Raw genomic sequence first — 11,781 nt, forward strand, 5'->3', positions numbered from 1 at the left:
AGGGATTGATCCCAGGGATGTATCCAGTGGCTCCTGCACTGGCAAGCAGATTCACTACTGCTGAGCCACCTGGGGAGTCCCATCATTCAGTAGGCAAATACAAATTAGAAGCATAGAGAGACCCATATATGTCACTGGAGTGGATTAGATTTTAGAAGTGTCACCATACTACATGTTGATAAGGATGTGGACCAGTTGAACCCTGACAGTGGCAAGAAAGGCCATAACCATGATGAAGAACTTTTTGGCAATTTCTTATAAAATTAAAACTCATGTATCTTATAATCCAGCAATTAAGTTCCTAGACATTTACTCAAGTGAAATAAAGAGGCAAGTCCAAATACTTTTACACAAATGCTGATAACTGTTTTATTCATAACAGCCAAAACTGGAAACCCAAATTTCTACCAACAGATGAATAATAAATGATGTTCACCTTCACCCATACAATGGAACACTACTGACAAACAGCTCTGGAAATACAGAGCTACTTGGTTTAGTCTTTAAAACATGGCAAAGTGGAAGAAGTCAGACACACAGGATTACATGCCATATGAATCCATTTATGTGAAGTCCTGCAACAGGCAGAATGAATACATACTAACAAAGTGTTTACTTGGGCCTGGAGTGGGACCTGGGAAAGGGCAAAATGGAACATTTTTTGGGTGACAGAAGTGTTGTTTTTCTTGTGATGATGGTTACACATGTATATGGATTTGCCAAAATTCTGTACACTTAAAATGGGTGTGTTACTATATGGCAACTAGACCTCAACCAAAGTTGGTTTAAATGGTCTGGTAATATGTTTCTATACCATTTGAAACATCTGTTACGGGTGAGTTTTCCAACAATGGAGTACTATATGATACTCACTCAAGACTTCTAGAGTTGCTGGAATTTAGGAACTCAAGATAGGCCCTCATGGGCAGTACATTCTGACAGCATTTCAAAACTGGTTCATGTTCAGATAAAAGAAATTCAGATGCAACAACTAACAGTTCTGCTAGACAGTTATCCACTGTGTGATATAACTCACCTGCTGTAGATCAGAGAGGGATCCTCCAGGCCTCCTGTTTCTCCAGAGTCCCTCCCAGACCACCCTCTTCTCTAGGTGACAAGTGTCTACTTGTCCAGTTCACTGTCACCTCCTCCTTGAAGCCGCCTTACATCTCCACACCAAACTAGCTGCCTCCTGACCTACACCCCTGCACAATTGGAAACATACTTCAACACTGAACTCAGCCTGCCATGACCTTTTTGCCTGCCCCATCAGACTATGGATCACTTCAGGACAGATGGTGTCTTATTCACCCTGGTTTCCAAGTATTTAGCACTGGTCCTTTGATCAATACATTTTCAAATCAGTGACGAAGTGAGCTGGAGAACAGGGAGAGGGGGAAGAAGTTGGGCTCAATCATGGAATTATTAGGACAGAAGAAAGTCATGAAGTGTATCAGGACTGTGTGCCCTCTGAGTGAATTAGAGATACACAGAATACTAGGTGAAGATGAGCGCCCCCCGCCCCCCTGCAGCCCCCCAAGTGAGCGGACAGTCATTCACAGACAAACTCTGGAGGCAAAACATACAAGAGGCCAGTCTCACTCTGGCTACTGCCTGCAAGTGTCGAAGGCATTATGAACCGAGACGTCAGCAGGGCCAAGAGGAGGTTATTTCCAGTAGACCAGCAGACTACACTGTCACAAAACAAAAAAGCAATGACCAAAAAAAAAAAATTTTTTTTAATGTTTTAAATAACAGTGTAGAGAGGACAAAGCAAGAGAAGTGCCAAGTGCACACTTGGCTGTGCTTTTTATTGCCCTGCTTCAGATTCTAGGGACACACAAATCAGTGAGATACACTCACAGTCCTTAACAATGAGACAGCACAGACAACAATCAGAGCAAGCACAGTAATAAGAGGCAAATGGCTACCGAGGATCAGAAGCAGCAGAGGGGTAGCGGGCTGAGCCCAACACGCAGCTTGGGATGGGTCTTGACTCATGACGGGTCATGAGCCAGATGAGAGGGAGCACTTGGTCCTTGGCTGGGAGGCAGGAGCGCCCGGATGAGGGGGCATGTCTAGCAGTTGGTGCTACCTCTGTGACCTGGAGTGAACTGGGGGCAGATGAACCTCCAGAAAGCCTTTGGATGCAGGGCGGGGAGTTCGGAATTTTTCCTAAGGACCACAGAGAACCAAGTTGTGGTTTTAGGTAAGAAAGTATCTTTCTCTAGCTTGCCTTTCTGACAGATCAAAAATGGCTGAGGAACACTCTTTTAAAGTTATACAATTAGATACATAACTCTGCTTTAAAAGGGATTTAACTCAAGGGTGAATTGTTATTGTGCAGTGGAATAGAATCTTCACCTCCTGAGGCCAAGCTCCTCCCTCCCACACCCACAGCTCTCCCATAACTGGTCCGGCTCCATGTCAGCTGTCCAATTGTGTGGCTCTTCTGCAAGCATGTTCTCCCAACGGAGGACAGCAGGCCCCACTGCGACCAAGTGAGAGGTGGCAGCCCTGCCCATCCATGACCCTGGAAAATGCTGACTCCTCCAAAGCCTCATGAGTCAGGGCCCCTGCCACTGTTTCCAACATCACTAAGTGAGCCAGAGGATAATTAGAAGTCTGTGTGCCCCCCCAGGCCTCCACACGTCTCCCCCAAGTGAACGGCTGTCTGACTCAAGGGAAGGCCCTCCTGGGGAGCCTCTTGACTGCTTTTAAAGTCTGGGGGTGGGGTGAACTCTTTCCCATACTGACTACACTCGTAGAGTTTCTCTTCAGTGTGGATCTTCTGGTGCTGAAGGAAGTTTGACCTCTGAATGAAGCCTTTCCCACAATAACTGCACACGTAGGGTTTCTCTCCAGTGTGAATAATCTGGTGCAAGAGGAGCTTGGAGCTCTGAATAAAGGCTTTCCCGCAGTCCTTGCACTCGAAGGGCCTGTCCCCAGAGTGGATCTTCTGGTGCTCGGTGAGGTGTGCTTTCTGGAGAAAGGCTTTCCCACACTCCTTGCACTCGTACACCCTCTCCCCGGTGTGGATCTTCTGGTGTCGAATAAGGTAGGAACTCAGGAAGAAGGCCTTCCCACACTCGTTGCACTCATAGAGCTTCTCCCCGGTGTGGATCCTCTGGTGCTGCGTGAAGTTGGACGTCTGGCTGAAGCGCTTCCCACACTCGTTGCAGACGTATGGCCGCTCCCCGGTGTGAATGCGCTGGTGCTGGATGAGCTTCGAGCTCCGGATGAAGGCCTTGCCGCACTCGTTGCACTCGAAGGGCCGCTCCCCAGTGTGGATCCTCTGGTGCTCGATGAGGTCTGAGCGGTGGCGGAAGGCCTTGCCACAGTCCTGGCACTCGTACTGCCTCACCTCCGTGTGGACCTGGAAGTGCCGGATGAGGCTGGAGCTCCGGATGAAGGCCTTGCCGCACTCGTTGCACTCGTACGGCCGCTCCCCTGTGTGGATCCTCTGGTGCCGGATGAGCAATGAGCTCTGGCTGAAGCCCTTCCCACACTCCTTGCACTCAAAGGGCCTCTCTCGGGTGTGGACCCGCTGGTGGCGGATCAGGTCTGAGCTGTGACAGAATGCCTTCCCACACTGAGCGCACTTGAAGGGCCTTTCTCCCGTGTGTACTTTCTGATGCTCCAGGAGATCCGTGTAGAGAACGAAGTCCTTGCCACACGCGTTACACACGTACAGCCTCTCCCCACCATGAGCATGCTGATGCTCCACCAGATGGGAGCTCTGGCTGAAGCCTTTCCCGCACTCGTCACACCTGTGAGCTTTCTCCCCAGCATGAGAAGCTTGATGTCTGGCCAGGCCCGGGTTGAACGGGAAGCTGCCACAGGCCTCGTGCTGGGGGGCCTCCCTCTCGATCAACTCTCTCTGAAGCAGGAGGAGGTCTGGGCTCAGGAGAGGGCTCCCCTCAGACTTACTCCCCGCCTGTGCTGCCTCTGCCGTTTGGATCTTCCAGTGGGTGACCGTCACCTGCTGGAAACCCCCTTCCTGTGAGGTGCAGCTCCGCAGGCTCTGTGCATCCAGGTTTCCTAAAAGCCTCCCGAGTCTGGGGTCAGGGCCCCTCCCAGACGTGGGGGCAGTGAGCTCCATCACTGGGAGGGCTTCAGACACTGCCTTCTGCAGATTCCCACGCCCAGAAACCCAGGCTCCGAGTCCCCTTCTGGTCACCAGTCAGCATCTGAAATAAATAAGAGTAAGATCATCTTTCCCCTTCATTACGAGATGGGAATCTGCTGGAGCAGATGGGGTGAAAATTGTGCACCTGGAGCAGCAGAGAGACGTGCCCCCTGCCCACAGCCCCACTCAGCACAGCGCTTGGCTCAGCCCGCTGGCCTCTCCACTGGTGTAGGGGGCTCCACCACCCAACACCAGTTTCAGGGGACAGATGAGCTGATGGGCAGGGATGGGTCTGGACTCCACTCAAAGTCAAGACATGTTTCCTAAGAAACACAGAAAGACTGCTCCAACCCCCACTCAGCCGCGTTCTGCCCAGCTGAGACGCTGGATGGGTGAGACTCACACGAGCTCTGGCCTGTTAACCCCGCTCCCCTGCCCTCTCCTTCCTCCACCACGTGTGCCCTCGGGGCAAAGCTCAGCCTGCTTCCTGATGGGTGTCTCTGTTCCTGCTGCCAGAGCTCTCACGTTTGTAACCACCTGCCCGACGGGCCCTGGGGGCTGCCAGCAGCTCCCACACCTGGCTAACTCCCCCGTGAGACCATCTCCTGGCTTCTCCTCTCAAGAGTCCAACAGCACTCCCCACCCCAGGGATGATGGCCTTGTGGCTTCTTCCAATGAGAAAACAGAAGCAATGAGATGAGGACACCCACTTTCTCCCACATTTACCACACTACCAGTGTTGGCGCCCACACCTCACCCACCCTCTGTACTGGGTTAAATGTCCTCCATGGAATCCGAGGTAAACGCATCCACCTGTGCACCCTGCGCCCACCCAGCAGCAGAGTCTGGGGTGGGAATGGTCACCACAGCACCATGCAGTTACCAGAACATCCATCAGCAGAAGAGAGGGCCAACTGAGGTGTCCTCCAGCAAGGAGGGCAACCCTGCACCAGAGCACAGGTGGACCTCCCGGGGTGATACCGAGCTACTTCCTACTTCCTGATCCTACTTCCGCAGAGTTCAGACCCGGACAAAGCTGGCCATGGTGGGAAATTCGAGTCACGGATGGTCTTTAGGAAGAAGATGGTGATTGCGAGTACAGGGGGGCCATGCTGCTCAGGTGTGTCTGCCATGGAAAAAAGCCTGTGCTTAGGGAACCTCGCACCATTTCTGGGACGTGCCTTCAGCTCTGGAATTCTTGCCCCAGCAGAAAATTTCTCCTTCAGCACGAATTTGCCGAGGGGATGCCCTCTTTACTGCCAGCTTTCCACTGCTACAACCCATCTGCCATCTCACAGGGCAGCAGGTTGGAGACCATCCTGGCCCAAGTGAGCCCCTGCAAAGGGTTGCACACAGTGTCAGCCAGGCTCAGGAAAGCTCTAGAAGCTTGGGAAAACTTTGTCTCCACCTCACTCAGGTTGTTGGCAGAACGTGGTTCCCTGTGGTCATGGAACGGCCCCTTGGGAGCATGGGCACCTTCCAGGCAGGAGCAGCTCAGATGCCCTCTCCTTCTCTTCTGCAACCAGCTGCACAAACCCTGCTTTCCAAGGGTTCCTGATGAGCCCCACCTTTTGTCAAATGACCGAAAGAGTCCTCCCTCGTGTCAGGAGGAGCGCAGAACCCTGCCTGCCACACCCCAGCAGGGGCCTGGTCCATGACAGAGCCCAGAGTGCCCTGGTCTCCATGGGGGGCAACTCTGAAGGGTCGTCCAGCTCCCTGCTACCCCATCCCACCTTGCTCACAGGTGCTTCCCCAAGTGCTCCCTCCTCAGCTGACCCCAGTTCCTGGGAGCTCTGCCCAAGATGACCCCACAGGACCACTTCTCTCCCCAAATCTGCACCACTGGAAGCAGTCCAACTGCTATGCAGCCCCACAGAGATGCCCCCAAATCCCCAAGGGCAAGGATGTGCCCCTGAGGACAGAGCTAGGTGGTGGGGAGCTGCTGGGGGCAGGAGGGCTCCCCAGGTTCCTCCCAACAGGCTGCTTTCCTTCTCGAGCCAACAGCTCGCATCTAGTGCACAGTCTCCCTGGACTCCTCTGCTCGCTTTTCTAACCATACCATTCCCATCACCCGGAGGCCCCCCTCTAAGGGGAACGGTCTCATTATAATTCTGCCGTTTTCAATATCACTTCAATGGAATCATATGGTTGTTTTGTGTCTGCTGTTTATTCAATAGGCACCCACTTTTTATAGAGCTAGAATTCACACATCATAAAATCCACCATTTTAAAGCACACAATTCAGTGCTTCTTAGCATATTTCTAAGGTTGTAGAACCTTCCACACTAATTTGAGCATCGTCAAGACCCCCCCTTCCCCAGATGTCTGCTGACGCTGAGCACCACGCCAGGGAGGCCGCCTGTGTTGCATGGACCTCAGCTCAGGCAGCCTTCACCGCGTGAACAGAACGCCGTGTCCTTTCCACGATTCTGCCCTCCACCTCAAGGGGCTGGCAGCTCAGGGCTGGGCACGGTCCTGTGCTTGTCTTCTGGCCGACAGAGGTCCTCATTCCCGCTGAGCCCTGGGACTCCTTCGTTTCAGTGGCTACAGCTCAGGCCACCCTTGGAGACTCCCGGGAACTGCTGATGCTGTGGACCAGTGACTGCCCGCGTTCAAGGCTCCTCCCCTTCCTGAATGGACACATTCACGTGGTCATCTGCTCTTGCTGGGGGAGGAGGCAGCATCTGGGGAGGCCGGAACCTGTCAAGATTAGACTGTGGCCGTGTGGACACGCACTGGTGCCGACAGAAGGCCACAGGCCAGGGATCCTGGCTCCATCTGGAGGCAGCAACTGAGCACAGCCTAGCTTGGGGGTCAGAGGGCCAGCTGGTCAGCTACGGCAGACATGAGGCTGCCCAGTGTCCCTGCTTTGAGTGACAGAAATCCCTCCAGAAATTTCAGTGGACACAGAGCCAGCAGTGAACCACCACATTTCCTGAAGTCCCCTGATGTCGGGGGTGACCTGTGACTGATTCCAGCACGCCACCCTCTCACCCAGCCCGCAGGACATGTATGAGGCCACACTGCAGGCTCCTGGGGGGCAGGACCCTCCCCATGCCTCTGAGATGGGATACCAGAAACCAAGTTTCCTGTTGGGAACACTAGTTTTGAATCTCCGTTACAGCAAGAGGAACCCACGCTTAAATAATGCTGTTAGACAACCTGACTATTCAGATGCAACACTCCCTGTGATGATGAAGACACTGAACCAACAGCTGACAGTAAGAGTGAGAAGCTGCACGTCTACTCGAAGCGTTTCTCTCCATGTGAGGTTTGCAACCCAGCTTCCTGGAGCAGTGGCCCTCTTGGGCGCCCTCTGACACAGCATTTCTGACCACTGCCCGGTGACATTCACTGACACTGTTCTTCTGAGTTAAAGGCCCACTAACTTGATTTAAATCTTTCTCCTGCTTACAGAAATTATTTTAGTTATTTTTTCAAGGCATAAGGGTAAACTATGCTAGTTGAGAAAAACTTTGACTAAAAATAAAATTATTCTTAATCCCAGTACTCAGATTACACATTGATGTTTTCCTTTAGTGTTTTTTCCTGCACCAATGTATTATGAAATGAGGACCACACTCCTCAGTCTTATATCCTATTTTACTTCACTTTTATACTGTCCATTCTGAGCAATTACAGACATAAGACCCACACTGTAAGAACCTTCAAGTGGTAAACAAAAACAAGGATAATCCCCAACAATTCCAGAGACCACTGCAAGCTGTTCAGTTTATACATTCATCCAGGCTTCTGCTTAAACAAAAACGACACATTTATTTCCACGCACGCCATCTGTAGGTACAAACACGGGGTCACATATACCTGTCCATCTGTACACCCTCCCCTGACTTCTAACACATCCCCGTATCCTTCAAGTTCATTCACACGGGGACCTGGCGCTCCGAGGCCCCACTACGCTTCAGATGCCGGAGGTGCCCCTGGTGTCATGAAGAACGACATTCCCTGAAGTACTCAGCCCACCTCCCTTCCCCAGACTGGGGGAAGGAGTTAGCCGAATGAAAGGTCTGGGAGAATAACTAGGCACATAGCATGCAGCCTCTTCCACTGGGGCACAGGTCCTGCTGCTCTGGGCCAGAAGTGCAGTGCTGTGGAGAGGCTGAGGCGATCCAGCGCCTCCTGTGGGCAGGCAGGACACAGCCTCACCGGCACTTGGCCTAGAGGTCCAGCATCACTCCAACCAAGGCTTGCACAAGTAGCGAGCTGGACTTCCGCTCTTCATGGGCCTCACTGGTGCAGATGTGGGAGGACAGGAGGGGTGCTATGGATGAGTGACCCTCAACCCCAACCAGGCACTGCTGAACTGGCCTGCAAAGTCCCAGGCACAGCTCCAAACCTTGTGAGGCAGCCATGACCTTGATTATTTACTCTATTTTACAGAGGCTGAGAAAGTCAATTACCCAAGATTGCTAAGCCAGTCAGTGGCAGAGCTTAGGTTTAGAGTCAGGCCTGTCTGCCTCCAGAGTCCATTCTCAAAGATGTTTTTCCCTCCCCAGGTGTGATGTTGCTGTTACAGGGTATTTTGCTTAGAGCAGCTGGGTGGGATTGGTATTCTAAAAGTAAGCTTATATTTTAAATCTTATTTTTTTTAATCCAAAAAAAGGGAGTATATTCAGTTTTTTGTTTTGGAGGTGATATTTCCTGATTTTTTGTTGTTGTTTAAAAGGACTGTTATACCACCTGAAAACAGGCTTGCGTCTATTTATAAGAATATAGCTTTAAAATGTGTGCCTTTTCGTGATTTTCATAACTTTAACTTTTCAGGAAGTTTTTAAAATTAAATATACCTTGCTTTGAAGAAACATTTATCTGAATATCAGCAATCTTTCAGTTTCTCCTTAACGCCTTTTTTCCCCTATGAATTCAAATAAAGTTAAATTGATACTTTTTCATTTAAAGAAACCTGAATGAAATAAGCAAACGAAGTAAAAATATATCAGACTGCTGGTTCCATAATGTCTGGGGCTAACATAGCCCTCCCTTCTGTTAGAACTTGCTGGACAAAATATAACACAACATTGTTGATGTTGAGATGGGGCGAGCCTCAGAGCTGGGAGTGAAGCCTATGAGCCGCCAGAGTGGGCAGTGCCCACTGCAGGGGCGGGAAGCTGTTTGCACATGCGCACTAGTAAAGGGGTGTTATAAGCCTTGGGCTTGCAAGTTACCAGCGTGGCTGTCTGCCGCTTACAGTCTAAACAAAGGAAGCAGGCAGGTGTGCAGAGCTCCACCCTTGGGAGCAGCAGGAAAAGGATAGTAAAAGGGCACCCAAGGAAGACACGGACTGGAGCTGCAGGAGAATCTGCACCCCTGCGCGGCCCCGAGGCCACCAATGTCACCAACCTGCACTCGTGCGACCACAGCCACGGCAGGGACCGAGTGCCCGGCACGTGCTTTTCTTATTTCCTGTGTTCGCCACACTATCATCCATGAGGTTCGGGGAGGTGACTGGTTTACAGCTGAGCCAGCTGCTAGCTGCGGTCTCATTCCCCCACCACCCCACATCCATCTGAGTTTTGCTCCCAGGGCTCTGCCCAAATAACAATGGTCTTCTCCTTTCCTGAGCAGTTCAGTGTCCTTTCACCGGTCATATTCCACAACCCAAGGCAGCACTGGACGTGCCTGACAGCTCCCTGAACTGCTTTAAGGCCCTGCCCTGTTCTGGGTCAGCTGCTTCTCTGAGCACCTCTTCCATTACCAGCTTGTGAATGCGGTCTGGGCTTTTTCAGCTCCGCCTTGCAAGCCTTACCATCCCTAAGGCCTTTGCAGGAAAAATCCATCCCCATCTCTCCAGGAGACACTGGAGCTAGGAAGTCAGGCTCGTGAAAAGACATAGCAACCTCGCCCCGCCCCGCCCCATTTCTCTGGTATCTTCCACATGAGTGATGCTGTAGCTATTGCCATTATTAAGATACCGTTATTGTTACATCTAACGAAAGTCCCACCTCCGTGGACAGGACCAAGTCCTGTCATTCCCTGGGACTGGAGCTCAGGGGAAAGACGTGCTCCAGAGAGGGCACTGCGGCCTGATTAAGAGCATGAGCTCTACAGACAAACTGCCCGAATTCAAACGGGCCTCCAGCTAACACTCCTGGGAACACAGAGAGGCATGCTACTCAGGCCCGGAGGCTCACATGACTACGATGCAGCCACTGCATGAGGGGTAAGACGTCCAAGGCACCAGCAGACACGGCCTTCAGGACTGATACGACTCGAGAAAAGAACGGCACCGCCCATCATCTGGAGGGGATTCTCTTCTTCACCTCTACCCGGCCAGGGCAGCGGTGCCGGCTCTGCACCTCCTCCAGCACAGGCAGGCTCGAGGCGCCGGTCACTCTCCCAGCATCATCTGTAGAGCTCCCTCGGGCTCCAGGCAGAGGCCGGCTGGCTTGCAACAAAAGAGCGGCACTACCCGCACCGTGCCCCTCACCTACCCCCAGGCCACCCCAGAGCCACGACACAGACGCCTAAGCTGGGGGCTCTACGCCTGGGGTGTGTGGCCCCTGGAGCCAGGGAAAGGAACCAAGAGAGTGGAATTTACCCGCACGACGTTCCCTGGGGAGAGAAGCTGCGTCCCCGGGCTGGACTGCAGTCCGGCGGGGGCGGCCGTGACGGCTGCTGGGAGCCGGGCTCACCGAACCCGAGGCTCCGGGACCCCCGTGCGGGGCCGGCCGCGCTGAGCCCTCCCGTCCACCCGACCAGAGGACCCTGCCGCCCCGCTCGGGTCCTGGAACGCGCCACTCACCCGGCGCCCAACGGCGAGAGGACGCCGGCACCCCGCACGCGGACTGCCAGGCGTCCGCCCCGCAGACCGGCCGACAAAGCCTGCACAGGAGCCCGCACGCCGCGGCCGGAAATCGGCCCGAGGGCCCGCCCGGAGAGCTTCCGGTGCCGCTCTAGGCGCTCCGGGGTCGGCCTGCCTCTCTGTGGTGCGCACTTCCGGCCGGGTGCCGCTGGCAGGGACCCAGGTCGAGGGCCTGGCGAGAGTTCACCTCCCGCGTCCCCGCAGCCCTGAGCGCCGCCTATCCCCCAAGAGTTAATTGGCTTCCAGTTAGCTGTAAATCCCGACGTTAAAAATGTCGGCAGGCGGAGCTCCCTGCGCCCATCGCCGCGGGGCCCCAGAGCGTGCGCCCGCCCTCCACCCTCGGGCTTGGTCAGAGCGCCGCTCCTCCGAGAGTCGAGGTCTGGCGTGGCGCGGCCTCCGAGGGCTTTCTGCTTCCCGCAGCGGGCAGCGATTCCCGAGACTTCCCGCGTCTTCCCTTCCCTCTTCAGCCACGAGAAGTGTCCTCTGACTTAGTCCTTTTACAGCCCAGGGACTAAAGCTGGAGAAGCCAGGTCACTTGAGGTCACACAGCTAGTGAGTGGCCAGGCCGATCGCCTCTAGGGCCACGTTCCTGCCCCGGCTATGCTGTTGGTCCTGTGGGCGCAAGGGTGGCCTCTGGGGGCAGTCGTGGGAAATGCCATCTATCCCACCTACCCCCCCCCCCCTCCCGGGTGGAACAGCAGGCATCCAATTAACCATCAACTGGAGTTTGGGAACAGCAGCGTTCACAAGCGGAGTAAGATGCCAGGAGCAAGCAAGGGAGTCATTACAACAATAAGCCATGCCAAAGAGGGGCACTGGGCCCTGAGGA

The 11,781-nt window shown here is 53.6% G+C and overlaps 1 protein-coding gene across 1 annotated transcript; it reads right to left on the minus strand.

Moving 5' to 3' along the window:
• Positions 1-341: 341 nt before the first annotated feature.
• Positions 342-11,553, minus strand: ZNF623 (zinc finger protein 623). Its single transcript, XM_027560555.1, has 2 exons — positions 10,893-11,553; positions 342-4,190 (listed from the first exon to the last, which is right to left on the minus strand). Exon 2 carries the CDS (start codon positions 4,100-4,102, stop codon positions 2,618-2,620), a length of 1,485 nt encoding a protein of 494 aa, XP_027416356.1. The 5' UTR covers positions 4,103-4,190; positions 10,893-11,553; the 3' UTR covers positions 342-2,617.
• Positions 11,554-11,781: the final 228 nt, after the last annotated feature.

This window comes from Bos indicus x Bos taurus, chromosome 14 (assembly GCF_003369695.1).
Source record: "Bos indicus x Bos taurus breed Angus x Brahman F1 hybrid chromosome 14, Bos_hybrid_MaternalHap_v2.0, whole genome shotgun sequence".
NCBI lineage: Eukaryota > Metazoa > Chordata > Mammalia > Artiodactyla > Bovidae > Bos > Bos indicus x Bos taurus.